The 12,284-nt window shown below is 49.4% G+C and overlaps 1 protein-coding gene across 1 annotated transcript; it reads left to right on the top strand.

The window, feature by feature from the left end:
• Positions 1–168: 168 nt before the first annotated feature.
• TRHR (thyrotropin-releasing hormone receptor) lies at positions 169–9,119 on the top strand. Its single transcript, XM_010569795.1, has 2 exons — positions 169–888; positions 8,739–9,119. The coding sequence occupies exons 1-2, from the start codon at positions 169–171 to the stop codon at positions 9,117–9,119; spliced, it is 1,101 nt and encodes a 366-aa protein (XP_010568097.1).
• The last annotated feature ends 3,165 nt before the right edge of the window (positions 9,120–12,284 follow it).

A 12,284-nucleotide genomic window follows, 5' to 3' on the forward strand; every position in this document is an offset into this window, starting at 1 on the left:
GGGCGCGGGGGGCAACGGGGCGCCGCGGCTCCCGGCTCCCCCTTCTCCCCGCTGCCCGCCGCAAGGTGCGCGGAGCTCTGCCGGGGACGGCTTTGGCGGCCGATGGAGAACGCCTCGACCAGCCCGGGAGCCGCGCTGGGCGGCAGCGGCAACCAGACCCTGGGCAGGATGCCCCGGCAGCCCCTGGAGCTGCAGGTGGTCACCATCCTGCTGGTGCTGCTCATCTGCGGGGTGGGCATCGCGGGCAACGTGATGGTGGTGCTGGTGGTGCTGCGCAGCAAGCACATGGTGACCCCCACCAACTGCTACCTGGTGAGCCTGGCGGTGGCCGACCTCATCGTGCTGCTGGCAGCTGGGCTGCCCAACATCTCAGAGGTGGTGGCTTCTTGGGTGTACGGCTACGCCGGCTGCCTTTGCATCACCTATTTGCAGTACTTGGGCATCAACATCTCTGCCTGGTCCATCACTGCCTTCACGGTGGAGCGTTACATCGCGATCTGCCACGCCATCAAAGCGCAGCTCCTGTGCACCGTGTCCCGTGCCAAGCGCATCATCTCCTCGCTGTGGCTCTTCACCTCCCTCTATTGCCTCATGTGGTTCTTCCTGGTGGACACGACCCAGGTCACCTTCTCGGATGGGGCACAGGTCAGCTGTGGCTACCGGGTCTCCAGAAGCCTTTACATGCCCATTTACTTCTTGGATTTTGCTGTCTTCTACGTCATCCCGTTGGGGCTGGCAACTGTCCTCTACGGCCTCATTGCCCGCATCCTCTTCATGAGCCCCCTGCCCGCCACCCCGCAGCACCCCTGCCTGGGCTCCATGCACCAGGGTGGCTCCCTCAAGCTCTCCTGCCGGGGCAACAAGGGGGTCCTGAGCTCCCGCAAGCAGGTAGGGGCTCCCTGCCGGGCTGGGGCATGCTGGGCTGCAGGCAGCACTGTCAGGGGCTCAGTGCTTTGAGGGGCATTCTGGCAGGGGTTGGGGTGCCCCAGTATTTTGCTTCCCTTTGTGGAGGGAATGGAGAGGGTTGGTTTGCTGCACAGAAGCCCCCCCAAAGCCCAGCTGGGGTCTGGCAGCACAGATGGGGTCCCCCTGCTTTGGCTGGGCTTGGCGGAGCAGGACAGGGCTCCAGCATCACTTGGGAGAGGCAGGAGTGCAGGGGTGTTTGCTGGATAATTAGTTACTGATTGCCTCCCCAAGGAGGGGAGTGCTGGGCCACATTATGCCAGCGGGACTCGCCTCCCAGGCAGGGTCCTGGGCAGGTCACCTCAGATTTAGAGGAGCAAAGGGAAGGGAGAGCTGGCATGAACTCCTGCCCTCTGGGCCCAGTCCTGGCTGCAGCCCCCTGGTCCCTGCAGCTGAGGAAGGCACCTCAGTGTCACGGTGGTGTGTTTGCCTCTCAGTGACTCCTCTGTCATTCAGTTGCCTGCTTGCTCCTCATCTCCTTCTCCTCCCACCTCCTGCCCTCCTTCCTCCTCTTTCTCTGTCCACATGGACAATTACTATTGCCCCATCTCCTTGGACAGGTCAGCATCTGGACACGGGACACTCTTGCCTGCTTGCTGGCCGTTTGCAGCAGACTATTGCATTCTGGTTTCAAACTTCGCATAGGCAGAGACACAGGCAATTTTAAAGGAAAGGGCTGAATCTGGGAGTCTGGCAAAAGTCCCTGAAATCACCAGATCTGCTGTGATTTTGAGTGAGCAGGATCCAATTTCCAGACAGCCTGAAACTGGCTTCAGCCTGTCTTAAAGTCCTTGTTTTTCCAACTCAGTATCTCATTGCCCGATTTGCACAGGAACCTCCATTCCCCAGGAGACATGATTCAGTCGCAAAGGGGAAGCAAACAGCCCAGAGAACATGTATTTCTTCATGAACTTCTAAGTCTCTCCAGTTCAGCTTTTTCTCCCTTTTGCTCCAGCACAGAAAGGTTTAAAGCAGATCCTGACTTCTGCAGAAGTACTTGCCTGCTCTCCCAGGGTCGCCGGCTGCTGCGGGAGCCTTGGGCAGGGTGTTCAGCAGCAAGGTCTCTAGATAATACAAGGCAGTACCTAAAGGTGTGGGCCGACAGACGTCTCCTTCCAGAGCAGCTGCTGCAGGGGCTGTGCCGCTCCCCCCGCAGTGCTGTGCCATGGAGCGGCTGTGCCGCACACAGTGTACTCCAGCATCATTAGAATGAGTGGCTTATGGGGCTGGATGACAGGCACTCCAGCTCCTGGAAACATCTTGTGCTCTCTTTTCTGTTACACCAGGAGTTTTCTCAAGATTGTCATTACCTCCTGAAATATCTTAGCATGCAAAGACTTCCTCTTGCTGGCCTGACATTGCAGAGCTGGTGTCACTGAGTTTTTAAACTGCAAAGCAGTTTTCCAGGGCTTCCAGCTATGGTTTGTTGAATGCTTTCTTCTGATTTCACACCAGCAACTCTTCAAAGCAAGCTGTGTTGAGAGTGATGGAGGAAGAAACCCCAGCTGTGCCACCGGTGGCATGTGGGCTAGGTGCCTGACACACGGGTTGGTGCCAGTCAAATGGATGCAGTGCTGCACCCCAGAGGTGGCTGCAGTCCAGTTTTTTCCATAAACATCTTTCACAAGTTGGATATGACATGGGACGATTGCTTCATTTTATATATAATCATAGGGAAATGTATATGACTGTCCATAAAATCAGAGGGGGCAAAACCAGGGGTTCAACTTCAACCATTTGATTCATTGCTGAGGGGATCTGCTGGATGCTTGGTGCAGAAATAAGTTATCTGTGCACCAAAGCCAAGTAAAACCACACAGCTATTTTGATAAGAGTTTCGGGTAGTATGAACAGGAGTGCTTGGACCATAATGAATCCAGGTCCTGTCAGAGCATCCACCTGAGCACTGCCTGAAATCCAGCCAGAGATTTTTGCTGGTGGTGCAATGAATTGAGGAACAGAAGCTGCAGTGAGTCATGATTCTGCATCTAGTTACAAGGGAAAAACCAACAACCCAACCACCCAGGGAGGAAAGAGGCCTCCTGAGACCCCAAGAGGTCAGCACAGGTTTCTGCCTGGAATTTGCCTCCCTGAGCAAGGGCAGCCAGGGCCCAGGAATGATATTTTCAGGGAGATGCTGCAGCATGCAGGACCCCAGAGGGGCTGTGGGGGCAGAGCAGAGGGGAAGCACTGGCTGAGTGCTGGGGAATGGGCAGATCATTAAGAAAGGGATTTTAATGTGAGAAAGAAGGTAGCTGAATCCATTCATGCCAGCAGAGCTGGCAGATAGAGGTGCTAGATAGAAGGGGTTTAAAAGTGAGCACAGAGGAGAGCATTCCCATGACCAGTGGGGCCACACATTGGGACTTGTGGGTGAGCGAGACGGAGATGCATGTGCCCATGTGAAGGGTCAGGGCAAAGTCCAGGGGGGCTACAGCCCCCATATCACCCCCAGCACCTGGATCCATGGGACACCCCATCAACTTGGCTTTAGCAAAGGCAGGAGAGAGGCACAGAAGGGACCTGAGTGGTCTTCTCCAGGTGAGGTTCACCTCAACAGCAAAAAGCCCTCATGCAATGGGCAGGTATGAGCCCTAAAAGGGAGCAGCCTGGACACTAGTGTCCTGTGTCATCTTCACCAGAAGAAAGGTTTCCCCTCTGATTTTCTGATAGCTGTGGCATCACCGCCCTCAAAGCCAGAGGAAACTTGTGGAAAGAAGAAACACAGATGGATCTCAGCTCGGACTACCTGACGCTGCTTTACAACAGCTGATGCTGGCTGAGGAGCTCATAAGCAAGTTTCCTTGCTCATTAATCACCTGTGGCCAGGGTGGAAAGGAAAGGGCAGCTTGACAGGTAATGCCATCGACCTCTCACGCTCTCCTGAGGAGTGCTGACAGCCCTTGAAAATGTCACCAGGAATTTCCATGGGGGCCCTTGGTAAAGGGTCCTATTCTGAGCACCAGAAGTGAGGACACAGCATTGGAAACTGCTCTAATAACAAATGCTGGTGGTCTTCAATCTGACAGGGTGATGAGGAGGCTGTGAAAGTGGTGCATGTGCTACTGGTGGGGAAGATTGAAGTGAGGGTGCAGCTTCTTTAAAATGCAATTGCCATATAGACTAAACCACTAAAGACACCATTAGAAATCATGGTTGCAATAGTAGTGTTGCTGTCTCACAGGCTTCACACATGCAACAAGAGCTTCACAGGACCTTGCAGGAAGCAGGTTGCATCCCAGTGATGTGGTGAAGTGGGACTCCAACCCCGCAAACACCTTTGAGTTTGTTGTGATAGTGCACAAGCATCTGCCAGATTCCCAACACAGACCAGTGGTATGAGAGGGTAGTTTGGCTCCTGGAGGATCTGTCGACCAGAAGAGCAGAACAGGGTGGGAGGACGGGTGCTGGGGCAGGTGTGTAGCTCAGGAGGTCCCTCTGACCAGGGTACAGGCACCTATGTCAGCGGTTCTCCTCTGGCCTCTGTAGAAGAACTGGCTCTTCCAGGCCCCATGCCCAGAGTCCCCTGGGAGATGTCCAAAAGGGGCTACCACAGAGGTGCCCATTTTTCTCCCTTGACTCTAAAGAGCCTAGATGGCTGGGGCTGTTTTGCTGTGGAGATGCAGAGTTTGGAAATAAAATTCTCACTGTGTGCTCCTATGCAGCCCCAGCGCTGCCCTGCTTGCTTTTCAGAGCATGAAGATGCTGCTGTTCCCTCACTGCTGCCTCTAAAGCACATAAGTCCAGAGCAGGACAATGCAAGGCATGAGTTTTGCTGTATTTATCACCTACAGAAGAAAGGGCCACAGATAAAAAACACCAGCCACCTCCAAGCCCATATTTCACCTGCCGGAGAGGGACCACTAGAGGGAGTGGGATTCCTAAAAAAGGATCCTGCAGCTCAGGATGACGGTGCCTGGACAAGGAGGGGTGACACTGGCTGGGGAGAAGCATCTGTGACCTCCAGGCCAGGGGCAGAGGCTGGACACAGCACTGAGAGAGGGGATGGGTTGGAAGGGCTGTGGGGGATGCAAGATGCCCATCATCTTTTCTGGAGTGAGAAGGAGGCTCACAGTGGGTTTGGTTTAGGAGTTACACCAGGCTTGGCCTGTGGTGGTGGAAGATGAGCTGCCCCTTAGCTTTGACATGGCCACCCAGGATGTAGTCAGGGGTCTGTACAGCAGATATCCTTGGCCATCCAGCAACAACACTGGCTTATGTGCTCAAAAGTGTTTTTTCAGCTAAATATCAACTGTTCTAGTAAAACATCCAGTTCTGTCTACAAACCCTTGTCTTGCTTCTGTCCATAGCTCCTTTACAGCTGTTGTGTGCACACACTGTGTACAACAGAGTTGTTGCAAAACACTTGGCGGAAAAACTGTTGTCCCTGAGCTGGTGCTTCCCTGATGGATGCTATGAGGCTACAGCAAAGCTCTGGCTTTTTTGGGTGCAGCTGTTTTTTTGTGGCCATAATTCAAGACTACTCCAGCTAGGGATAAATGTCCCAAGCTCTCCTCAGTGATGATTAGGTTCATTTGTCACATGAGGACCAGAAATAAGTTCAGAGCACCTCAAGTATGCTATAGGCACTTGCTTCAGCAAGGTAGAGTGAGAAAAGGCATGGAGACAGATTTCAGCCTTGTACGTAGACACTACTGGAGATTTCTTTCCCCACAGTGAAGATATGAGAACAAGTTTGGGATAGACAGTTAGGTTTTATCCAGGAGAGACATCTTGTGCTCACACAGCTTTGCTAAAGTTGGAGCCAGGAGAACATGGTCTGTACGGACAGTTGGCTTTAAAAGGTAAATTTCAATCTTACAGCAAGCTCAGGGCAGGGCTGCCCATCCTGGCTTGTGGTCTGGATGCAGCGTCCTCAGGAAGCACTGAGGGCATTTAGTGAGACAAAGGTAATAAATCCTCACAGTGCTGTTTCCAGCCGGTTTCCCTTCCCAGGACAAAGACAGCTTTTTCGCAGGGCTGTAGGACGCATAGCAGGAAGCACTCTTTGGATGACAGCACTTTGTGGTTTTCTGTGGTCTGGGGGGAAGTGTTGGGAACTTGCTCAGGCAAGAGCTGGGCAAGCGCTTGCTGGCACCACCGGCATTTCCATAACAACCGGCTGAAAAGCAGGGACAGTTATGGCTAAAAAGCAGATGAATCACTGGTTCTTTTCCAGACTACATTTCTTTTGGTCTCAGAAAGGACCAGAATGAACTTACTTTTCAGCCTTATTAGGATACGCTCTCCTTGGTGTTGTCACTTCGATGCAGGGTTCAGATCACTGTTCACAATCATTGTGGGCTCCTGAACAGTAAAAAGAGGCAGAGAGTTACAACAGTCGAAAAGCCAAAGATGTTTCACTCTCAGGAGACAGCACATGAGCAGCATTGATGCATTAGCTTTATAGGAGACATTTGTCATACAGAAACCTCCCAGCTGGAAGGGACACCAGAGAGCAGAGCTAAGTGTGTAACAGTTCAGGGATTTATTCTCCCCAGCCCTGTGTGGAGTAACTTTGCATCTCAGGAACTGAGACAACTGCTGAGTGAGGAGTGCCTGTGTCTCAGTGAGGACCTGCAGAGCTGTGGTATTTCTCTTTCCCAGGGCATATTTTGCAGCAGTCCTGCTGCCTAGGGATTGCTGAAGTTGATGGAAGGACTCCCACCAACTTTACCCACAAGACAGTCCTTTAACATGGACCCTTCCAGGTAGGATGGGGACATGTTCAGTTTCTGCATGGGATGGAAAAGCACAGAGCCTGCCTTCATCTCCCAGGATGATTAAACTGCTTAGCAGAGGGGAATTAAATTCTGGCTGAAAAGGTGCTTAGGATCACTTAAGCTGAGGAGTTGGTTGCATTTTGCTGTAGGGTTCAGCTGTCAGCACAGCTTTGTTCAGATCAACTTCATTCAAGTTCTTGGGAGATGAACCTCAGATGCATCAAAAATATGGCAAAAGCAATTCTCTCCACAGACCTGTGAAGCAGGTCTGTGGAAGGCAGCAGGCTGGCTGAATGCTCCATTGCTGTCATGTCTATTTTCTATAAAGGTGCTTAGAACAGTAGAGAACATGGGCCCCATCCATATGCACTGCTCATGCGGCACATGGTGTTGACACAAAATCTGCTTCTTCCCGGGCTGATCCGGTATCTGGGAGCTCTCGGTTCCCAGGTCTTGCAGTACAGACCACAGTAATACAGTCTCACCACTGCTGTCAGGACGCTCCTTCCCTTGGCAAGGGGTGGCCGAGCCTGGATTGCCTTGCCAGCCTCGGCAGAGGCAGCGGCTATAACCATGCTGGTACGTAAAGATTTTGATCATGGTCAACTGTGTGCCAAGCAGCTGCTGTCCACTCCCAGCCTATCTGTTCAGGAGTATTTCTATAAAGCAGATTATCACCCTAGCAGTTGCACACTAGCTAGGGTGGCTTGAAACTAAAAGCTTATGGGATGGCTCTTACTCTTCTGGATCCAGCCAGCCCTTGTAAAAGGCATTGAAAAGCTCTGAAGCAAACCTTTTACTGACACGACTTGTACAATCTCTTATATCTTTCCCAAAAGGCAACACACTGTGGCAGCAAACAGGCTGCAGTCTTAGCAACAGCCTCAGCACTCACTGTATCAAGAGCTTACTCTGGGAAGTGTCCTCAACATTCCCATTAAACCACACACAGCAAAACACTTCTATTTTGGCCTCAGCTTGGTAATAGTCCCTTTCTTGTAGGGAAGGTTTTGTTGCCACTACCAACCACCCCCGATTTCTACTCACAGCATTACAGGAAGGCACAGTTGCTCATGACCAAGTAAAAAAAGCACTCCAAGAAAAGCTGAGAGACTGTGAATGTGATCTAAGTGATTCCATATCGAGAACTGGAGACATTGCACAACTCCCTTTCTGACGTTTGAAATGCCACTGCCTTAATATGCATGCGGCATCAGTGTTTACTCATACTTTCCTCCTTGGGGACATGTGTATTCTGTAAGTATTTGTTGGAGGATGATTGTCACCTACCAGAAACAGATGTTGAAATTATTAGGATCACTGGAGTTTCAGTACAAAACACCCATTTTCTTAAACAAGCTTGAGCCAAGCTGAGGGCAATTACTGCTCACTTCTGAATTCTCAATATCTTCTTGTTCCTAGTATGTTACTGTAGTACTTCCCCCTAGTGTGCTGCAAATTAAAATAGCCCATAACAATTAGCTAAGTAACTCCCATATCAGCACAAGTAGGAATTTACATAAGACTCCAGACAGTCTCCTCTGCTCCCGGTGCTGCTCTCTACCATGACCCTATTCTCTGGAACAACATAGCTGGTGTAGAAAAGCAGGAGATCCTAGGCAGGGAGTTGACATACACCCCATGGCACCCCCAAAACTTAGGTCCCCACTTTTGCACAAGTTATTTTCCCCATTGATTTAATGTTATGTACAATTCTCAAATTTGCTTTCTGGTACAGAAATTCCCATGATTATCCCAGCCCATTTCCAGGCTGGTGGATGCTTCTCCTAAAGAGTTTTAAAGGTTCTTCAGCGGTAGGTGAAAACCTCTCATTGAAGGGGTTTCTTTATGCAAGATTGTTTCATGAACAAAATGGATTCAGAGAAGAATAGCCCCATGGTTTGGGTGCCTATTTTAAATGCTTAAAGAAAGATATAAGCAATATGTAGACTGAATTAGCTGTCTGCACCATTTCTCCAGGTAGGAAAGCTCTGCTGGAGGTTTAGCATCATCTGACTATTGTTTCTCTTTTTGCATATCTCCACTGGCAAGGTGACCAAAATGCTGGCTGTTGTGGTAGTCCTCTTCGCCCTTCTGTGGATGCCTTATCGCACACTGGTGGTGGTGAACTCCTTCATGGACCCTCCATACCTGAACATCTGGTTCCTTCTCTTCTGCCGCATGTGCATCTACTTGAACAGTGCCATCAACCCCATCATCTACAACCTCATGTCACAGAAGTTCAGGGCTGCCTTTAGGAAGTTATGGAATTGCGAAGAGAAGAGTGCTGAGAACCCTGCGCCGTACACCACCCCGGTGTACTACAGCGTTACAAAGGACCATCCTCATGACAGCTCTGATCACAATGTCACCGAACAAGAAGATCTGAACAGTCTCCCTGCACCTGCAAAGAAGAACAAGCCTGCCAAATAAATCCTGGGACCCTGAAACAACGCAGGCAGTGGGAGCTATGCAGCTGTATGCACTGTGTTGGGAAAGTGCCAACAGAAATTGCTTTAGCATTGCAGCAAGCTTAATTTAATACCTCTCCAGGGCATTTAACAAAACAGATTCTTAGAGGCAAATTAATTTGCTTTTCCTTAACGCTAATTTATTCTTGTTCAGTGAAGCGTTAGGCACAGGTCAATGTTTAGCATCTTTAAAGAATCTGTAGTTAAATATAGCAGTGCAACGCCATTCTGTGTTACATGCAAGTGCAATTGCTTGTTGAGTTGGGTCAGAGCATTGAAAGGAAATCCAGGAAGAGAAGAGCATTCAAAGAAAAAAACAACCAAAACAATCTCTTTCTGCTGGACCAGTTCTTATATAGAATGAGATTCACCTACCCAAATTTACATGCCTATAACACAGACACCCCATGTGAGCTGCTTCTCTAGAGTCCTTCTAGAGCTAATGTGGACAATTAGGCACTTCCAGGAAGCGGCTCTTCTCATCTCAGCATAGTCCTCTGAGGAACACGCATACTTACCAAGGAGATGAGTGCCTCCCCAGATGTGACTATTTCTGCCCATTGACTGTAAAGGGAGTCTCTCAGGTGGAGACTCCTACATTAGGAATAACCAAAGTTGGGTGTCATGAACCTCACCTCATGCTTCTGGAAATATTGCTGTGCTGGTAGCACATAGACCCAGGTCCAGACCAGTTGGATTTGTTACAGAAAAATGAACCAACTAATAATGAGTGTTCCATAAGGTAACAGTAATGCTTCCATCATTGTGGTCTAAGCTTCTTTTGGATAATTTTACGTTTTCTGTCCAAATTCCTCTAGTTGCTTCAGCTGGATACCATAGCCTTGTCCTGTAAGCCCTGGTGTGGTGCAGCTGCGTACCCTCGAGCAGTGTTGCTCTCCGTCCCAGCTACAGTTGCATTTCAATGGCAGGTGAAGAATTTCTCTTACTTCCTGAGAATAATTTGTGAAAGTCCATCAAGTGTTTTGTGATAAGTGACACACTGACTGTAAGACATTAACAATACTCATTGCTGCTATCATGTTGTGAGCAAAGTAGATATTCATAACCTGTGGCATCCAAGAAACCAGCCCAAGGACACTTGCCCCAGACTTCCAAGAGACTATCTGGACTAGGCATAAAATGAATAAGATTACACACGAGCCAAACGCTTATTTGGCAAGAGCCTTAAACAAGTGTCAGCCACTAGTAACCCTCAAGCAACTGTGAAAAATTCTTTGAACAGCCAATTCGGCCTCACTAGTCAACACTGTTTTTCACCACACTATAGTGTTAAAAGATCTTAGAATTTTGCATCCACTTTGGAAAATATCTGTGTGATATTTTTAAGAGCACAAGACATTAAGTAAACATTCTGCATCTATGGGAAATCACTTCCCTGGGTGAGTCAAAACAAGACCTCACCTCCCACCGATGTGTCAGGAACTATTTCATTTCAGTGTAGGGTGGCGTTGCATGTATGATTATTATTGTGAGTTATTAACCTATCATCTACTTCGTCCCCAAAATAACTGTAGCACGAGGGAAGAGAACATTGGTTTTCTGCAATTATTTGGAACGGTGTATGTTTGGAATTTAAGAATTCATGCCATTTTTGCACTCTTTTGTGTATATTGGGAATTCAGGAACAAAGTTCCTCTTTATTGTTGTTAAGGAAGTTCTGCACAGAGATTTGGGATTTGCATCTTGAAGAAAATGGAAGCGGTTTTGCTACGATGCGAGAAAATTGTTCCACTTAGCAAAAGAAACTAGGAAATAAAATAATTTTCTTGTAACAATCTTTTCTCTAGTGCAGATGATTTTTTCCCCTTAGAACAGATTTTTCCTTAGCAGCTTGGAACAAGCCATTGATAAAAACATCTGCAGACAAACCAGAGCAGTAAGGATCAGGGTGCCTTGCAGTATACACAAGTAAGGTGTAGGACGAGGAAGGGGAGCCCTGGGGCAGCTGCTGGTCCCCTGAACATGGGAAAATCCAGGGCTGAGGTTTGGATGCGTCAGCTCTTACCTTTAGATGCGTCAGCTCTTACATGGGCTGGGTTGAGGCTAACAGGAACAACTTATTGCATAGCTCAGAGCTAAGCTGGGTTCTTGTGCTAATGAGTTCTTCCAATGCATCAGAGTTATCTCCTCAAAACATAACAACTTCTTCCCCTTAAGCCACTCCATGCCCCATCTAGCCAGCGCAGGAATTAATTTTCTTCATCTTCACAGCCAACTGTGGCTTGCAGCTCCCTGGAGCACATGGCCCTGAGCACACAGGCACCTTTGGGTGCACACACGCCATAGCCAGCCCCAACAGCCAGAGACATACAGCGAGCAGTGTCCCATCCTTTCCTCTCCCCTTTCCCTCCCTGCTCTCCAGCCAACTAGTCTGTACAGCCATAATGGGATGGGGGATGGCAAGGAAGGAAGAAAGGAGAAAATTAACCTCTTAGCAGTGCGGTAAACCGGTAACACCCTGCAGCACAGTAGGGTTGGAGAGGAGGAAGAGCTGGGACTGGGACTCTGCAACCCCGTGCTCTTTGCTTTGGTACAATAACTAGATCACAGCAGCAAAGCACAACCCAGCTGCCCTGGGTGCTGCGGGGCTGGGAGGCGGTGGCGGATGGGACGTCCCTGGGATCTCGAGCACGGGGAGCATCTCCTTGGGGACAGGCTGTCCTGTGTCCCCCAGCCCTTCACCCTATGGCTGCGGGTGCAGAGAGCAGCACGAAAGCCAGATTTGCCCTGAGGTCACGTGGGAAGAGGATTTACTGTCCGAGCTCAGAAACCCACCTGCATCCTAAGTAAGGCATTTCTCAGGCATGGGATGTGCAGTTTGACAGATGGCCTTGATCTCTGTGAACCCAAGTAGCAGCTCAACTCTGAAGCATCTCCAGCAGGATCTTTTCTACCTCCCCATCACATGTTCGTCTTTATGCTTTTTTCCCCTCTCTGAGACATCCTAAAAGCACTATTCTCTTAATTAAATTTCAGCCCCAGGCCAACAGCTAATTGAGAGTTCTGAAATTTTTGTTCAACATACTTGGAATTCAGTTAAAACCCAGTTCTCTTCTCCTCTTTCTGTCCTTATCTGTCAAGTGCTCTGTGACCCGTTGTTATTTTT

The sequence above is a fragment of the Haliaeetus leucocephalus genome, unplaced genomic scaffold (assembly GCF_000737465.1).
Source record: "Haliaeetus leucocephalus isolate CR32 unplaced genomic scaffold, Haliaeetus_leucocephalus-4.0 Scaffold273, whole genome shotgun sequence".
Taxonomy (NCBI): domain Eukaryota; kingdom Metazoa; phylum Chordata; class Aves; order Accipitriformes; family Accipitridae; genus Haliaeetus; species Haliaeetus leucocephalus.